At 37.7% G+C, this 20,011-nt stretch overlaps 1 protein-coding gene across 1 annotated transcript in view; it reads right to left on the bottom strand.

Annotated features, from left to right (window-relative positions):
- Positions 1 to 20,011, bottom strand: part of FCHO2 (FCH and mu domain containing endocytic adaptor 2) — a 130,527-nt gene that overhangs the window by 66,489 nt on the left and 44,027 nt on the right. Inside the window, 3 exon segments of the mRNA XM_020915936.2 lie at positions 9,498 to 9,594; positions 10,183 to 10,281; positions 17,838 to 17,942. Of these exon segments, the coding sequence (XP_020771595.2) occupies positions 9,498 to 9,594; positions 10,183 to 10,281; positions 17,838 to 17,942 (301 nt within the window).

Raw genomic sequence — 20,011 nt, 5'->3', positions numbered from 1 at the left:
ACCTAGTATTTCTACTGGTTTGGGTTTCGTTCTGTAGCCTGGCTATATTCCTGATTTTGAATCCTTGCGGTACCTTAGGTTTCTTTTCCATAAACTTCCTTTTAAGGTCAAGTTGATTTAACTTCTTTTACATACTGCAAAAGGAACTAAAACCCTGTCTTTACTCTGATGCACATGTAAAAATTGTAATGAGCTTCCTTTAGCTTTGTTTTTCTTTTTTTACTTCTTTTTGATCAGTGTTTATACACTGAACAGGCTTCCCTGGTAGCTCAGACAGTAAAGAACCTCCCTGCAATGAAGGAGACCTGGGTTCAATCCCTGGGTTGGGAAGATCCCCTGGAAAAGGGAATGGTTACCCATTCCAGTATTCTTGCCTGAAGAACTCCATGGACAGAAGAGCATGGCAGGCTACATACAGTCCATGGTGTCACAAAGAGCTGGACACAATTGAGCAACTGAACATGCGCATACACTGAATATTTTTAATGGTTACTTCAAATTAATGAGCTAAGTTTTCCTTAAAGTCTGCTCAAAACAGTTTAATCTTTACTTCACAATTTAGGATTATTATTATGATGATCAGTTACTGTGCTGTGATACGACTACAGATGTAGTTGGTGCAGGGTATCAGATTAAATGATTTCTGAATCCAAGAACAGGACAATCAACTTTTGAAAAAAAAATTAGTATTGTTATAAGTTACACAATTCTAATGTATTGTCAAGCCTACTACTACCTACATAAACAAGTACATTCTCTAACAAAGTCAGGCAAAGATTTTCTATAAAAAGTCAGTATGTATTTTAGACATTGTGTGTCGTAAAGTCTGTCACAACTAGTGACCGTGGCTACTGTAGTGGGAAAGCAGGCAAGACATGAGTCACAGCAGACAAGTGTGACTGGTTTCAAAAAACTTTCATGGACACCAACACCTGAATTTTATAATTTTATGTATCAAAAATACATGTTCTCCCCACCCCACATTCATTCTTTGTAGGCCTCAAAATAAGAGGCAAAGCTAACTCTGGCTCAGTGGGGGCATACACACCCCAGAGGGCAGACTCCACGCCCCTGCCCAAGGCAGTGAGGACACCGCAGGGAGAGGCGCGCTCCTGCACAAAGCACAGCTTTTCTGCGTTGTCTGCTCTGGGAGTTCTCCTCTTTCACTCTTCTATTCGTGCAAATCTTACTAGCCTCTTCACTAATCATCATCCATCCTTTTCTTTCTCTGATCATTCCCATTTGCCATCAATTAGAAAAATGAAGTAATCACAGCAAATCCAATGTGGTTTGTGGGTCTTTGGTTTTATCAGCTAATTTTAATTTTGCTTTCTACAAAAGGGTTTCAATGCTTCTCCAAATTAAAAAAAAAGTTTGTTGAAGAAGGTTCAATTTATAGGTTTGGCATTACTCCAAATCATTGATGAGCCTGGAAGGATGATCACTAGGTTTTTTTTTCAACTATATTTAAAATAATACTCTATTATCTGTACCCTATATTTAAAATAATATACCTAAAATTAGAAGCTGAAAAATTCTAAAAATCTAAACTAATCAATTTCACATTTAGGCGGTCTGACTACAAGAAACTCATTACAAGAATCTCATTTTTCCTTTTTTCTTGGTAGCTGGTTTTATTTTATGTCTACTTTTCTGGGGCTTTTTCTATTTGTAACTTTAAACGCAGTATATAGAGTCTGCTGCTGCTGCTGCTAAGTTGCTTCAGTCATGTCCGACTCTGTGTGACCCCATAGAGGGCAGCCCACCAGGCTCCTCTGTCCCTGGGATTCTCTGGGCAAGAACACTGGAGTGGGTTGCCATTTCCTTCTCCCTGGAAGTCCTCAAATGGAAGCCATAAACCTATATTATCATATAATGAAAATACAGGTAACCTTTGCAACAAAATCTTTTATTTAAACATATTAGACACTGGTTTACCAACTTTTTAAGTTATCTATCCTTCTGTTTCTTATACATGGAAACTTGCTAAGTTTTTATGAATTATAACAGCACAGAGTGAAATTAGCAGAATGACTGTAAAACAGGAAATTTTAAAAATACAGATTTTAATCTTAATTTCAGCTGCAACTAAAACATATGAGAATGAGTAGAAATACTAGGATAGTGTCATTAGAACATAATAAGCCATTCAAAATTAGAAAACACCTGTTTATTCATGACTCTTTCAGACCACAGTGCTTTGATATCCAAAGCATCCACTTAGAGTAACTCAAATTCCAGAAAAGCCAGGCAGTACAACATTTAAAAAGCAATGACAAACACAGTATGGAGGGTCCTCAGAAAATTAAAAATGGAACTACTATATGATCTAGCAATTCCGCTTCTCCATATCTATCAGAAGGAAATTAAATCACTACCGAAAAAAAAAAAAGAATCTGCACTCTCATGTTCAGTTTATGTATGTGCTTAGTCGCTCAGTCATGTCCAACTCTTTGCAACCCCAAGGACTGTAGCCCACCAGGCTCCTCTGTTCGTGGGGATTCTCCAGGCAAGAGTACTGGAGTGGGTTGCCATGCCCTCCTCCAGGGGATCTTCCCAACCCAGGGACTGAACCCAGGTCTTCTGCATTGCAGGCGGATTCTTTACCATCTGAGCTACCAGGGAAGCCCCATGTTCAGTGTGGCACTATTTATAAGAGCAAAGACATGGAAACAACCTGAGTCTCTACTGACAGATGAATGGATCAAGAAAAAAAAAAAAAATATATATATATATATATATCTACACACACAAAATAGCCATAAAAAGAAGAAAATCCTGTCTTTGTGACAACAGATGGAACCTGAAGGCATTATGCTAAATAAGTCAGAGAAAGACAAACACTCTATGATCTCACTTACATGTGGAACCTAAAATAAAAAACTGAACTGACAGATACAGAGTGGGTGAGGGGGAAACCCACTGGGTAAAATGGGTAAAGGTGGTCAAAACATATAAACTTCCAGTTATAGGACAAAATAAGTCCACAGACATAAAGCACAACATGGTGACTTTAGTGAACAATATTATATTATGTATTTGAAAGCTGCTAAGAGAGTACAGTCATCCCTTGATATCTGAAGGCAACTGGTTCTAGGGTCCCTGCAGATACCAAATTCTGAAGATGCTCAAGTCCCTTGTATGGCAAAATGCAGTCAGCCCTCCGTGTCCGTGGATGTGAAATCCTCAGATAAAGAGGGCCAACTGTAGTCCTTAAAAGTTCTTGTCATAAGAAAAACAATTTAACTATGTGTGGGAATAAATGTTAACTAAACTTACTCTGGCAATCATTTGCAATATATACATATATCATTATGTTGCATACCTTAAAGCTAATACAATGTTATTTGTCAATTATAACTCAACAAAAAAGTAATGACAAAAATGTTACTACATATTATAAAATATATTTATTGTTGTATATGTATATTTATATTTAATCTTAATATATATGTTTGTTGTGATCCACACAGTCAAAGGCTTTGGCATAGTCGAAAAAGCAGAAGTAGATGTTTTTCTGAAACTCTCTTGCTTTTAGGAAAATCCAACTGATGTTGGCAATTTGATCTCTGGTTCCTCTGCCTTTTCTAAATCCACCTTGAACACCTGAAGTTCTCAGTTCATGTACTGTTGAAGTCTGGCTTAGAGAATTTCGAGCATTACTTTGCTAGTGTGTGAGATGAGTGCAACTGCAGTAGTTTGAGCATTCTTTGGCGTTGCCTTTCTTTGGGATTGGAATGAAAAATGACCTTTTCCAGTCCTGTGACCACTGCTAAGTTTTCCAAATTTGCTGGTATATTGAGTGCGCACTTTCACAGCATCATCTTTCAGGATTTGAAACAGCTCAACTGGAATATCATCACCTCCACTAGTTTTGTTTGTAGTGATGCTTCCTAAGGCCCACTTGACTTCACATTCCAAGATGTCAGGCTCTAGGTGAGTGATCACACCATCGTGATTATCTGGGTTGTGAAGATCTCTTTTGTACAGTTCTTCTGTATTCTTGCCACCTCTTCTTAATATATTCTGCTTCTGTTAGGTTCATACCATTTCTGTCCTTTATTGAGCCCATCTTTGCCTGAAATGTTCCCTTGGTATCTCCAATTTTCTTGAAGAGATCTCTAGTCTTTCCCGTTCTGTTGTTTTCCTCTATTTCTTTGCAATGATCACTGAGAAAGGCTTTTTTATCTCTCCTTGCTGTTTTTTTGGAACTCTGCATTTAAATGGGTATATCTTTCCTCTTCTCCTTTCCTTTCATCCTAAAGGAAATCAGTTCTGAACATTCATTAGAAGGACTGATGCTGAAGCTGAAACTCCAATACTTTGGCCACATGATGCAAAGAACTGACTCACTGGAAAAGACCCTGATGCTGGGAAAGATCGCAGGCAGGAGGAGATGGGTACGACAGAGGATGAGATGGTTGGATGGCATCACTGACTCAATGGACATGAGTTTGGGTAAACTCCGGGAGTTGGTGATGGACAGGGAGGCCTGGTGTGCTGCAGTCCATGGGGTAGCAAAGAGTTGGAGACGACTGAGCAACTGAAGTGAATTGAATATATATGTATATTTATGTTATATATAAAATAGTCTCAAGGAATAGTGAGAAAATTTAATGTTCTCAAAGTGTGATTTACACAGGAGAATTGGAGACATAGAGTTAGAAGTTGTATCTTTCAACAGATAACTGACTAAAGAAAAAAAATATTCATTTTTCAGTGTAAGACAAATATGTTAACTTTCGGTTTATACAAAGTTTCTAAAGAAGCGGGCCTCTTGCTTTCTTTTAAAATTGTGTCCCATAGGACTAAAACCAGTTTACAAAGGAACTCATCCACCAGAGGGAGCCCTTACAAAAGAGAAAAAAGTGTTAGCAGCAGTGTGCGTCTGAGTGTTTGTGTGTCTGTGTGTGTGTGAGACGTGTGTGTGTGTGTGTGTGTGTGTGTGTGAGAGAGAGAGAGTGTGTGTGTGTGTGATAGAAAGTAAGAGAGAGAGACAGAGAGTGTTTGTGTGTGTTTTGACTCTGCAACCCCCTGGACTACAATCTGCCAGGCTCCTCTGTCCATGGCATTTCCCAGGCAAGAATACTGGGATGGGTTGCCATTTTCTACTCCAGGGAATCTTCCCAACCCAGGAGTCAAACCCTCATCTCCTGCATTGCAGGCATATTCTTTACCGCTGAGCTACCAGGGAAGCTCTAGTATATACAATTGAAGGAAGTGTATTTCTTACAAAACAAAATTCTTTAAATCCAGCAATTTCTTACAATCACATGTATTATTTTCTGAGAAATACAAAATTTCCATTACTGTAAAGAGCTCCCTCTAGTGCCCATAGAAGAAATATGTATGAAAGAGTTGTAACTTGTAGCCCACAGCAAGTTAACTAGAGAAATAGTATTTAACCTTTCCATTCCACCCCCACTCACGCTTTTTTTCCCCCCAAAGTTAGTTCTAGGATCATTTTCTTGAAAATTGGTCACCTATATACACGATAGGGCTTCCTTGGTGGCTTAGAGGGTAAAGTGTCCGCCGGCAATGTGGGATACCTGGGTTCAATCCCTGAATTGGGATGGTCCCCTGGAGAAGGAAATGGCAACCCACTCCAGTATTCCTGCCTGGAAAATCCCAAGGACGGATGAGCCTGGGAGGCTGCAGTCCATGGGTTTGCAAAGAGTCGGACACAACTGAGCAACTTCACTTTCACATATACACGATGTCAACAGTCATCCTAAAACTGTCACCTAATTCTGGGTTAAGTAATTCTAGGAAAGCCCATGTCATCACCAATCTTGGCCTCCCTCTTACCAGTTAGTCACAGAAATTTTCTACATGTCTTTGTATATCTTGAGGCAAATACATTTAAATTTATAAATAAACAATACCCCGCAGTACCTATTAATAGTGTATTAATTTGAGGAAAATAACACTAAGTACTCAATAAATGTTACATTATCTCAGGTAAACCTCACAACAACCCCATGAGGTAGGTACTATTATTATCCTCACTTTATAGATGAAGACTTTGAGGCTTACACACCTCACTAGTAGTAAAGTATAGATCACAAACTACAGGGTTAAGTACTGTGCTATACCACAAAGAAAGTAACTGAACTAAATGAGATAACTGTAGATTTACACAGTTTTGTAAAAAAGGAAAGAAACACAATAAGAGTCCTTGTACACTTGGCCCAGTTTCCTGAAATAACATTTTGCAAGACTACAAAATAATGTCACAAAAAGGATACTGATAATGATACAATCTACCAACCTCACTCAGTTCTAAGGCATTTTCAGTCAGCCAATACTTTTATTCTATCAATATTTCTAAATGCTCGATATAAAAATTCTTTGTTTTTACCTCTCATAACTCGTCTTCAGTTCAGTTCAGTCGCTCAGTCGTGTCCAACTCTTTGTGACCCCATGAACTGCAGCAGGACAGGCTTCCCTGTCCATCACCAACTCCCGGAGCTTACTCAAACTCATGTCCATTCAGTCGGTGATGCCATCCAATCTTTACAATAAATTTTAGGGTTTCACACTACTCTATAGTTTTATATCTCAGCATTCTCATTCTTTCTACATATGTAAACTTATGCAGTTCAATTCTCATTCCTCCAAAGCATGGGCTTTGAGGTCAAGGATTCTGAAATTTAATCCCAGTATTCTGCCATGTACTTAGTTTGGGCAAATAATTTAACCTCTCAATATTTCCATCATCTGTAAAATGGGAATAAAAAGTACCTATTTCAAAGAGTTCCTGAAGATCAACCTTTGCCTACAAAGCAGTTGACACAATACATGGTACAAATAAGTACTTACTAAACTTTAGCCATAATCATTTACTATTTCTTTACCAAGACTTTTCTAACAGTATTCCATCCATTCCAATATCGTCAACAACCATTCCAACCTCTTTAACATCCTAACCTTCCGTATAGGTCCATCTGTTCATTCATTGAGCAAAAATGTACTGTTTACACAAAATGAAGATAAACAGATGAATCAAATACAGAACCTTTCTTCACAAAAGCACAATTACTAAAATCTAAGTTAGACAACAACGATGGTGCAAGTAACACATGACCTGGCTTCTTTAAGAGTTTATTCATTTGGCAAATGAGTGGGATATAGCATTTTCTGGAGCAGACAGGAGCATAACTAAGGTACCAAGGGCAAAAGGGGTATGAATAGGAAACAGCAAGCAGTTCACGTTGGCTGCAATGGAGGATGTCAGAAAAGAAATAACGGAAAGTAACACTAAGATTGGGCAAGGGCAGATCCTGAAAGGCTTTGAATCTAAGCCCAGAATCTAAATTTCATTCTGTCTATAAAGAAGAAATGCAGAGTTCACCATTAGAAACGCTAGGCTGGATGAAGCACAAGCTGGAATTAAGACTGCTGGAAGAAGTATCAGTAACCTCAGATATGCAGATGACACCACCCTTATGGCAGAAAGCAAAGAGGAACTAAAGAGCCTCTTGATGAAAGTGAAAGAGAGTGAAAAGTTGGCTTAAGGCTCAACATTCAGAAAACTAAGATCATGGCATCCAGTCCCATCACTTCATGGCAAATAGATGGGGAAACAGTGGCAGACTTTATTTTTTTGGGCTCCAGAATCACTGCAGATGGTGACTGCAGCCATGAAATTAAAAGACGCTTTCTCCTTGGAAGGAAAGTTATGACCAACCTAGACAGCATATTAAAAAGCAGAGACATTACTTTGCCAACAAAGGTCCATTTAGTCAAGGCTATGGTTTTTCCAGTAGTCATGTATGGATGTGAGAGTTGGACTATAAAGAAAGCTGAGCACTTAAGAATTGATGCTTTTGAACTGTGATGTTGAAGAAGACTCTTAAAAGTCCCCTGGACTGCAAGAAGAGCCAACCAGTCCATTCTAAAGGAAATCAGTCCTGAGTGTTCATTGGAAGGACTGATGCTGAAGCTTAAACTCCAATCTTTTGGCCACCTGATGCAAAGAACTGACTCACTTGAAAAGACCCTGATGCTGGGAAAGATTGAGGGCGGGAGGAGAAGGGGATGACAGAGGATGAGATGGTTGGATGGCATCACCGACTCAATGGACATGAGTTTGGGTGAACTCCGGGAGTTGGTAATGGACAGGGAGGCCTGGCGTGCTGCAGTCCATGGGGTCACAAAGAGATGGACATGACTGAGTGACTGAACTGAACTGATAATGAAAAGTCAGCGATTTATGAGTAATGCAGTTATTAAGTTCATAATTATATAGCCAAAGCATTAATATGCTATACAATGTAAAATAGATTAGAGAAATCTTTACTGTGCCTGTATTTAGAAACCTCCTGCTGCATTCAATGATGTAGGTAAGAAGGAAAGCCTGAAGGGATAAATACTAAAGAAATTGAATCGATACAATTTAAAACTTAATGAAATGTGGGAAAAAGGAAGTGAAGAGGATTTAGGTTTTAAACTTAGTATTGTGAACTACACTAAAGAAAAATGGCTCACAGACTTCTCAAATCACTTATTCATTTTCCTGAATTCTAAACTAGATTTTAACTTCTGTCCACTGAGGACTGAATACTTTTTACCTGTTGAGTGAAAACAATTATCTTGAAAGAATATGGAATAAATAGATTTTAAAAATCTAGAAGACTATAAGTATAATAAATAGATTCAAGAAATCTATTAAATAGAAGACTGTAAGTATCCTGAGTAGGTAAGAGAATGCTGCTTATGATATCTGATATAAAATGTATATTAAAAGTGAGATTAAGGAAACCTAAAATCATCTCTTCATAAAATAGGAAAGAGGATTCCTAGACTCACTGGTATGTCCCCCGTGTCTAAAAAGTACCTAGAATCCTGTGAGCACTCGATAAAAACATTGAATACATATATGAATGAGGAAAGAAAATTTAAATTTTTACTAAATGTTAAGAAAGGTTCTCCACTGTCTTCAATGCTCTGAGGGCTCAACATTCTCTCCCACTCTTTGTCTTATTATAAAATGGCCTTCTGTTGCTAACTATACTTGTGAAAATATAAACTTTAATATATTCATTTAGTAGAAGTATGATAACCACTTTATTAAGTGTTAGGTGCTCAATCGTGTCTAACTCTTCGCGACCCCATGGACTGTAGCCTGCCAGACTCTTCTGTCCATGGAATTCTGCAGGCAGGAATACTGGAGTGGGTTGCCATTCCCTTCTCCAGGGGATCTTCCCAACCCAGGGCTCGAGCCCAGGTCTGTTGCACTGCAGGCAGAGTCTTCACTGTGTGGGCCACGACGGAAGCCATGACAACCGTTTCAGGCAGGACTGAACTATCGACACTGAAGGTCAGAACAAAAGCCTAATGTACCATCCGACACAAAGGAAGTGATATCTGAGGCTCCACACAGATGTTTAGGTATCTCCCAAGCTCCAATTTGCAATTTTGGAATTTAAAGGCAAACACATTTGTTACTGAATGGGAAATACGAATATGTTTCCTTTCAGAGTCTGTCATCTTACCAGGTCTTTCCTTCCCAGTGCCTTTTGACTCAGCAAATTTTTGTATCAAGCTTTCAACTGTAGTATTGGCCATGTTATTTATAAATTCTTCATGGACCTATTAAAATGAAATAAAGGTAAGCTTTTTCATTTTCCATAAATATTCTCACTGTATTTCAGACAAAACTTCCACAAAACAATTAAAATAGAAGTCAGTGCAGTGACATGTTCATACGTTGAGTGTTTTAGAGACATCAGTCTTACAAGAAATAAAACTCATAAAGCAATGAAAATAGTATTAGAATTTTAGTAACAAAGATAACAACAGATTTCATCTTTCTCTGCTATATTTCAATGTACCCTAAAAATCATCATTAAACCACTTTTATATTTTTGGAAAATTTCTAAGTAAAAATTCTATAACTTACTGAAGTTGCTATTCTAAATTTTAAAATAATAAAACTTTAAAAAAGAAATATTCAAAAATAGTTAACAGCAGAATTTTAATGTAAAGAGACTGAGCAAAGTTAATTTTAAATTATCATCCTTGATAGTATGACAAACTCCAGGTTATTTCATATTTAATACATGTATATATATAGTCTTTATCTGAAATAATTCAGTACCATGTAGTGAATTTGGATTTTTAAAGTCATAAGAGAACATAAAATTCTCATGAATCAGTTCACTAAAAGTGAAAACTTACCTGGCCTATTTGCAAATGAATTTCCTTAATAGCATTTGACAAGGATCCTATAATTTCTTTTATGTGAATGAGATGAGTTTGTTCAATATCCTGAAATTTCTGGGTAGCAAATAAAAAAAAAAAAATTACACACACACAAATAGGTTCTGAAATTAAAACACTTTTTCGAAATCATCTCAATACAGCTAGCCAAATTTAACAAGTTACCATTATTATATAATATTTAACAATGCTTTAAAAAGCAGACATTGCTTTGCCAACAAAGTCCACCTAGTCAAAGCTTTGGTTTTTTTCAGTAGCTATGAATGGATGTGAGAGTTGGACTATAAAGAAAGCTGAGTGCCAAAGAATTGATGCTTTTGAATTGTGGTGTTGGAGGAGACTCTTGAGAGTCCCTTGGACTGCAAGGATCCAACCAGTCCATCCTAAAGGAGATCAGTCCTGAATATTCATTGGAAGGACTGACGTTAAAGCTGAAACTCCAATACTTTGGCCACCTGATGTGAAGAACTGACTCATTTGAAAAGATCCTGATGCTGGGAAAGATTGAAGGCGGGAGGAGAAGGGGATGACAGAGGATGAGATGGTTGGATGGGATCACTGACTCAGTGGACATGAGCCTGAGTAAGCTCTGGGAGTTTGTGTTGGACAGGGAAGCCTGGCGCTCTGCAGTCCACGGTGTCGCAAAGAGTTGGACACAACTCAGCAACTGAACTGAACTGAACAATGCTTCTAGACAAATGAGTCTAGTTAACATACTGAAACATAATGTCAGAAAAAGTTAACTTTTTCTTGTGTCATTTCACAGGCAAATATCAATTTTTTCAGTATTAGAAGATACCACAAATTAAAATCTATAATCATGGTCAGAAAATTAGGAGGAGACCCAGAAGAGAATAGTGTCAAAAAACCAAAGAAGTATTTAAAAAAACTGAAAAACAACTAGCTGGTAAAGCTAAAACTACAGTTTACTTAAGACTTTACAATCTAGCCCAGTGACTTTCAAAATGTCTAATTCTTAAAATGTTAATATATACTCTTCAAAAGAGGTAGTCTATAGTTAAAGAAATCTGTGAAAACGTGTGTGTATACTCTATCTCAGAAGTTCTCAACTGAAGGCAAGGATGATTCAGATGACCTGGGGAATGTTTTCAAACTCCAAAACACAGATCCTCCAGGACTACTCAGGAAATGAGCTATAAAGAGGTAAGAATATTGCTGGGAAAAAAATTCCACATTATTGTGGTATTTACTTTCCAAGAAGAAAACCAGTGTTACACTTCGCTTCACAAGAAACATATTAAAAACTGAAGTAACTGAGAAATACTAAAGTAACAAAGCTTGTTTTACTCTGCTTAACCCTGTGTCTTCCAAATTTCTTTAACCACACAACCCTTCTTTTCCTCTCTGAGTATCTATTAATATCTCACAGAACAATAGGAAATGCTGAACTAGTCATTTTCAAACAAAAAAAGAAAAAATACATCTGTCATTTCCACTGCCAAACCTGATTACCCTCTTTCTTGCCAAATGATATCAGGCCTAAGGAGCAGGCCTAGATGTTTGCTATTTTCCCTAGTTTATCAAATTAAATCCCCTCCCCCCATATTAAATGTTCAGTTTCCTTCAGTAGACATCAGAAATCCCTAAGCCAAATGATCATATCCATATCTGTGTAAAGGGTCTGAACTTCAAAAAAAAAAAAAATCAATAATGGTGAAATTATAGTTTTGGCAGTAACACAACAAGAGTCCAAAAACTTACCAATTTTATTCGTGAGAAATGATAGAGTTAAAATACAGAAATTGTTTCAGATAATTCTGACCAAGTCCAATGAGAATACCAAAACTGCAAGATCCTAAATTACTCTTAAGAACTGAGGAACAGTCAGCCAGAACATGATTCTACTTTATGTTTCTATTACAAGAATTCACCCTCAGTTTAAATTTTGGCAACCTGATGAACAAGATAATTTCTCACAGAAAGGAAGTCTCAAATCCAGGAAAGACTGGTCACATAGCCACTAATTTCATATGGATGATTCCTAATTCCAAGAAAACTGTGCACCTTCTTTCTCTTTTGAAACACCAAACCTAAGTCAGATCCTTAATAACTGAGAAGTATCTTGAAGCGTGAAGCCAAACAGAACTTAAAAGCATGATTTAGCTGCAATTTTGAAATTATGCTTTATTTCCGGTGGGAAGATATTGCTAAATATCACAATTCCTCAAAATTAGTGACTACTAAATAAATTCAGTTATTTAGCAAAGGAATATAGTATCAAGTGTTTGAATATAAATGAATAAACTTCCTTGAACAAAACAGATTTTTCTTCCTTGCAGTCAAATTCACTGGGCTCATATTATTGTTACATTAGCTTTTTTAAAAAGTACAATTTTGTCAGCCACTACAGACGAACAATGGGCTGGTTCAAAACTGGGAAAGGAGTGTGACAAGGCTATATGTTGTCACCCTGCCCCAGTACACCATGTGAAATACTGGGCTAGACGAATCACAAGCTGGAATCAAGACAGCCAGAAGAAACATCAAGAACCTCAGATATGCAGATGATACCACTCTAATACCAGAAAGTGAAGAACTAAAGAGCCCCTGATGTGGGAGAAAGAGGAGAGTCAAAAAGCTGGCTTTGAATTCAACATTCAAAAACCTACGATCATGGCATCCAGTCCCATCACTTCATGGCAAATACATGAGGAAAAAGTGGAAACAGCAACAGATTTTCTTTTCTTGGGCTCCAAAATCACTGCAGACGGTGACTGCAAGCCATGAAATTTAAAGACCCTTGCTCCTTGGAAGAAAAGCTATAACAAATCTAGAGAGCATATTAAAAAGCAGAGACATTACTTTGCCAACAAAGGTCTATATAGTCAAAGCTATGGTTTCTCCAGTAGCCATATATGGATGTGAGAGTTGGATCACAAAGAAGGCTGAGCGCCAAAGAATTGATGCTTTTGAACTGTGGTGTTGGAGAAGACTACAGAGTCCCTTGGACAGCAAGGAGATCAAACCTGTCAATCCTAAAGGAAATCAACCCTGAACATTCACTGGAAGGACGGATGCTGAAGCTCCAACACTTTGGCCACCTTATGCGAAGAGCCAACTCACTGGAAAAGACCCTGATGCTAAGAATATTGAAGGCAGTAGGAGAAGAGGACAATAGACGATGAGATGATTGGATGGCATCACCGACTCCATGGACATGAGTTTGAGCAAACTCCAGGAGATAGTGAAGGACAGGGAAACCTGGTGTGCTGCAGTCCATGGGGTCACAAAGAGTCAGATATGACTTAACGACTGAACACCACCACCACAGATGTATATATATATAAAAGCACTCTAGTACTAAACTTAATCGGAGGGTGTTACTTAAACAAATCTCAAATTTCCTTGTACTACTCATGTTACTGTTCAAAGTAAACAAAATCTCCCTATTGTTTCAAGTTAAACCGATAGTGGTGAAAAGCCTAAGCACACAGAGTCACAATTTTAGTCATGCTTATTCTTAATTCAGGGTTTCCCAGGTGGTTCAGTGGTTAAAAAAAAAATCCATCTGCTAGTGCAGGAGCCACAGAAGATGCAGGTTCAATCCATGGATGGGGAAGATCCCCTGCAGGAGGAAATGGCAACCCACCCCAGTATTCTTGCCTGGAAAATCCCATGGACAGTGAAACCTGGCTGACTACAGTCCAAGGGGTTGCAAAAGAGTCAGACATGACTGACTGATCACACATTCTCAAGTGAAAAACTCTACATCACAAGTACTCCAAGTCAAGTCTAACTTCTCTCACCCAAGGACTCAATTTCTTCTCACTCTGGGGTGGTCCTGTCACCCAAATTTCATTACTGCTAGACTGACAGACCCCTTTCCCACTGGGGTTAGGGCAACCTGCTTGGCCTGGAACAAAAAGCAGAGAAGCAAAAGAATTCTTTTCCCTTCTAAGTAACCCAAGATAAAGCCTACTACCTATTAAGAAACAAAAGTTAACCTGTTCTATGGTTATGTGTACATGCTAGAGAGAGAGACAAAGAGTGAACACAAGAGAGAAAACATACACACATTAGCCCAGTATACCACCACCTTTGGAGAAGGCCATGACACCCACTCCAGTACTCTTGCCTGGAAAATCCCATGGACCGAGGAGCCTGGTGGGCTGCAGTCCATTGGGTCGCATGACTGAGCAACTTCACTTTCACTTTTCACTCTCATGCACTGGAGAAGGAAATGGCAACCCACTCCAGTGTTCTTGCCTGGAGAATCCCAGGGACGGTGGAGCCTGGTGGGCTGCCGTCTATGGGGTTGCACAGAGTCAGACACGACTGAAGCGACTTAGCAGCATACCATCACCTTTATTTAAAAGCAGCATGGCTAAACATCTGCTCAAACAAATTAATTATTCCATCTTGGGATTGGCAAGATACACAATTAAAATGCCAATCTGAAAAAAAAATGTAATGAGGAAGCAGAAAGAGGGAAGGGAAAAATAAGTGCTGAAAATTCTATATAAGGTAATACATACAAACGAAAACACTGACTTGAACAAATTCTAACTTCTCTTTTTTCAAATTAAATAACTGAAGGCAAGATTTTCACTGACAGAAACTAATCATTCTGATATAAAATTAATAAATCAATAACTGCCTTATAAACGAGTGTTCCTAATGATTTAAAAGATAAAAGAGAACTTGCTGGAGTCCACAATGACCACAGTTGCTACAGAAATTGAAACTTTCTATTTCACTGGAGTTGGAGCCTCATTTAACACAACTAAATCCTTCCTGAAACATTATCACTTCTGAGCTGCCACAACATTACACTTCCCAGTTTTCTTCCTTCTCTGGCTTCTCCTACTTGGGTTTTAGCATCTCTTCCTCTTCCAAACTGACAATGATGAACCTCTCAGAGTTTGTCCTTAATTCCCCACTCTCTACCCGAAGATGATGTCATTGTAGTTTTGTATAATGCCAAGCTCCTATATTATAAAAGCCCTATATTCTTTATTCAAAATCTTTGGGACCAAGTGTTTGGGAATTTAAATATTTTGGATTTTTTTTTTAAATAAAGGTAACATGTTATCATATATGTCATTATACTACCAGTAGTATCTGCAGTGGCATCTGTTTATCAAACACTAAAGGAAAACACTTATATTCAGCCTAAGTAGGATAAAGAGACTATATATAGCCTCACATCAGATCAAATCAAGTTCTGCTGCCAAATGAATTCTAGAAAAAAAAGGGGGGGGAATGGTTCAGAGAATTCAGAATTGTCAATACGGGGCTGTGAACATTATATTCAGTCCAGATTACTTAGAGCCTCCAAAACTGCCATTTGCTTTCTTCATTTAAGTATATAGGGATTAATCCCCAATGGTTCAGTGGGTAAAGAATCTGCCTACAATGCAGGAGACCCCCTTCCAACCCCCCAAACGAACAGCTCTTCATCTAGACTTTGCTATTCATCTCCGTCAAACCTGGAAGAGACCTTGAACCCCTTCAGAATTCTTCCATCCACCCTAACCCTGCCACCTCCAAATATATTTTCTCTCCTTCTCCAAGGCCACCACACTGACTCTCATCCTTCCCACTGGACTACGATACTACCTTCCAAATTGGACTCATGATTTTCCTTTGGCCTCACTATAATCCATTCTTCATGAAAGTGTCAAATTTAGCTTTAGAAATGCAGATCATATCACGTCGTATCCCTGCATACAGCTCTTCAGTGTCTTCCAACTGCTCTTAGAAGAAAACCTAAGCCCTCACTAGAGCCTGGCCCTTGACTATCTCTTTAACTTCATTTGTAACCACCATCTCTCCTGTTTTAGTAAGCATTTTTACTTTCTAGAATGTGAAGCTCTTTTATACACCTCAGTCTTCATAGCCATGGTCCCCAATGCCTGGAATACACATGCCCTAGACTAAGTCTTATACTGATTCTTCAAGGCTCAATTTTAAATGTTAGTTCTCCAAAAAGGCCTTTCCTAACTCCCTAATCCAAATTTAGTGAAAGCCACTCAGCCATCTCTGACTCTTTGCGACCTGATGGGCTATACAGTTCATGAAATTCTCCAGGCCAGAATACTGGAATGGGTAAGCCGTTCCCTTCTCCAGGGGATCTTCCCAACCCAGGAATTGAGCCTAGGTCTCCCACCTTGCAGGAGGATTCTTTACCAACTTAGCCACACAGGAAGCCCAAGAATACTGGAACGGGAAGCCTATCCCTTCTCCAGCAGATCTTCTCAACATAGGAATCAAACCAGGGTCTCCTGCATTTCAGGTGTTTTCTTTACCAGCTGAGCCACCGGGAAACCTCTAGTCCAAATTAGGTCATCTCTATTATTCTATCTCATGATCTCATGGAAGCCTGTTCTTTTCCTTTGTAACTTTTATAATAATCTGTAACTTTGTAATTAAGCATATATTTAATGTATACAGTCCTCTATACTGTATACTCCACATAAAGCACAGAGAATTTGTTTTATTTACATATATACTGTATACATCTAGCATCCAGCACAGTTCCTACAACATGGTAAGATGAATGCATTATGCCTACACACAAGCATGCAGACCCTCTGTTTCTGGGACGTGACTCATTCAGCACTCCAAGCAAGATGACACCCTAGAATCCAAAAAGTCAGACTCATAAAGTCCTTCTTCACACTTAAAGAGTGCCTACCATGAGCTAGGAACTGTTTTAAATGCAGAGGAAGACAGTAGCAAACAAATCCATCTCTGCTCTTACAGAACTTACTTAATGGTGGAAGACAGACAATAAAATAACACGGGTAGAAAGTCTGGTGTGCGTCACCACATTTCAAGTCCTCTCAGACACGATGACTAAGAATGCTCTAAGAAGAGGTTTCTCTACCAGCCTCAGTGCCAGAGCGAAGCGCTGACCCACGATGGACAAGCAGCATGCACTTGCTATTGTAATCCACTGAGACCTGTGGGCATTCTCTGCCACCACAGCATACCCATCCTACCCTGTCTGAAATAGTAAATAAAATTCATGGTGTTAGATGAGGACAGGTGCTAAGGAGAAAAACAAAACACGAGGACAGAGGGTAGAAGTTTTGGATATGATTCATAAAAGGCACCCATCTTAAATCTAGGCCTTTAATTAAGGCCTTAAGAATATCAAATTGAATATAATTTATCCCAAGTTAATGGGAGGCAGACTTTTTTAAATTGGCTATTTTCCCTTACTAAAATGGAAGTTCTATGAGAGCAGGAATTCTTGATTGCTTTATTAACTACTACATCCTTAGCACTGAGTGATTTCCAGTTTTCTTCTTAAGTTAATTTTAAAACCCATACATAATTTTCATCATCTACCAATGTCCTCATTTTCTCCAATAATCTTTAAACATTCTCTTCTAGTTGATCTGAATAATCTCTTATATTATAACTACTGACTGACCATGATTTTCAATCTCCAAAACAAGAAGTGTATTTTTAAAACAGCATTATTAAAATATTGAGACTGTGCATTTTAACAGTTTCTAATATAAAAAAATTTTATGACAGAAAAAATTATTTATATCAGAAATATATTTAATATAACTTACTGGAATTTATAAACAATAAATACAAATATCCTATTTTATATTTAAATCCTTAAAAATACCAACCTGAGCTGTTTCTGTCATTTTCTGTTCAAAATCTGCTTTTGCTAATGCATATTTATCCACATAGTGTTTGTAAGTATCTGTAGCTTTCTTAGATTTAACAGCTGCCTGTAACAAAACAAAAACATTTAGAATTACACAAAATAGCTTTACTTTCCTTAAAAAAAAAAAAGGCATTGTAAGAGATGAGGCCTATGTTGAGCTCAAGATGATATAAACTAACTTTAATACCTTTTTTCAAGTCTTTCTTATTAGTAGTTTTTGTTATGGTCACACAGTGATGTAGAAATTAAATCCTAATTCATTGTCCAATGGAATGTGCTTTTCAAAGTTAAAATACTTTCATTTATAACCCAGAGGAAGATCACACAACCACATTATAACAGTACAATGTTACTAAAAATTCAACAATCAAGAATGTGACAATACCAGCAGAATATGCTATGAGTCTTCTTCCTTCCTCCCACAACAAACAGATACTTCATTTAAGGTCCGATCAGTGACTATAAAGCTAGCACGAAAATTGAAAACAAAAAATCAATTTTCCTGGATGTTGCTCAATTTTTTTTACACTTTGAAAAGTCAATAATTTGTTTTAATCATTGTCTATTTTTCAGGATTTCTATTTTTTAATTGCTACTGTATTATAATAGTTTTAATTTTATCAAAGTTACTTATTCAACAAAAACTTAATAATAAATATTAGGCACTAAGGAATATGAAGACAAATTATATAGGAATCTTTTCCTCAGCGAGTTCATAAAAGAAGTATAACCTATACAAAAAAAGGCTAGAAATTGGTAGAAAGTAAACAGTAGATTTGGGCAGACATGTGGCTATCAAGAAATTTGATTATTCTCGAAAGACTGCTCAATTTGGATACAGGAAGTTTGAAGCCAAGGGGTGTTGGAGTAAATAAAGAGTTTAAAGATCAAAAAATAAAAGAGAGAAGCTATAGTATTTCAAGATAAAAGATCTCCACTTTCTTGGTGTGATAAAAGGTGGTCTGCTATGAGTGCAGAAGAGAAGGCTGAGTTGGAAACTTCAGAATAAAGTTTCAAACCATGGTTATGGAGGATGCAACTGGTAATAATTACAGGAGTAAAAGTATTACAAAGAGCCACTGAGGGCTAAGCTGCAAAACCTGGAATTTGTGCACAGATAATCAGAACCATAGGCAATTATTTCCAGCTATGTTCAGGAGTCTAAAAATAAGTATTAGAAACTAATCTAATAAGTATTAGAAACACAAAGTTGGGTTTACCTGGAGGTTGGGAATGGCAAGAGATGCATACAGTTCTTGACCCTAAAAAAGTAACTCTGCACTGTCTTGAAAATTTTACTGCATATATTATATTAAATGTATCCTTGCTGGCCTTCATAAACAAAGAATATACAATGCCACTTTCTCTTGCAGGGTATCAAAACTGTATCTTGTATCAAAACTGAATGCAGTTTCCATTCATGGTCTGGCAACTAAGATCCCACATGCCAGGGAACACCCAAGTCCGATGCTCTAGAGCCCGTGCACCACAACGGTGCAGAGCCTGCGCGCTGCAGTAAAGTCCCCGCGTGACGCAATGAGGATCCCACATGCCACAACTAGGACTCGGTGAAGCCAAATAAATTACAACACATAAGTCAATGGGAAATTGGGACAGAAGACATTATGCTTTAAAAGCAATAGCTATGTTTCTTCTCATAATTAAAAGACTGGTTCTAATAGATTATCTAGTGATAATGAAAGAAATCCTGTATTTTATCATTTCCTTAGCATTATAAATAAATTTATTGATATACTACTGGACATAATTCTGTTTCAGAGTCTAGTATACATAAAAAATAAGCACATTGTCATAGTCCACAAATACGAGTAACTTCTAAATGGCGCTTTATAAAAGGGTTTGTATTACTCAGTCATTAAAAAGGATTCATTTGAATCAGTTCTAATGAGATGATGAAACTGGAGCCCATTATACAGAGTGAAGTAAGCCAGAAAGATAAAGACCATTACAGTATACTAACATATATATATGGAATTTAGAAAGATGGTAATGATTACCCTATATGCAAAACAGAAAAAGAGACACAGATGTACAGAACAGACTTTTGGACTCTGTGGGAAAAGGCGAGGGTGGGATGTTTCAAGAGAACAGCATCGAAACATGTATGTTATC

The sequence above is a fragment of the Odocoileus virginianus genome, chromosome 14 (genome assembly GCF_023699985.2).
Source record: "Odocoileus virginianus isolate 20LAN1187 ecotype Illinois chromosome 14, Ovbor_1.2, whole genome shotgun sequence".
Lineage (NCBI taxonomy): Eukaryota > Metazoa > Chordata > Mammalia > Artiodactyla > Cervidae > Odocoileus > Odocoileus virginianus.
This window is presented reverse-complemented; position numbering and strand designations above follow the sequence as displayed.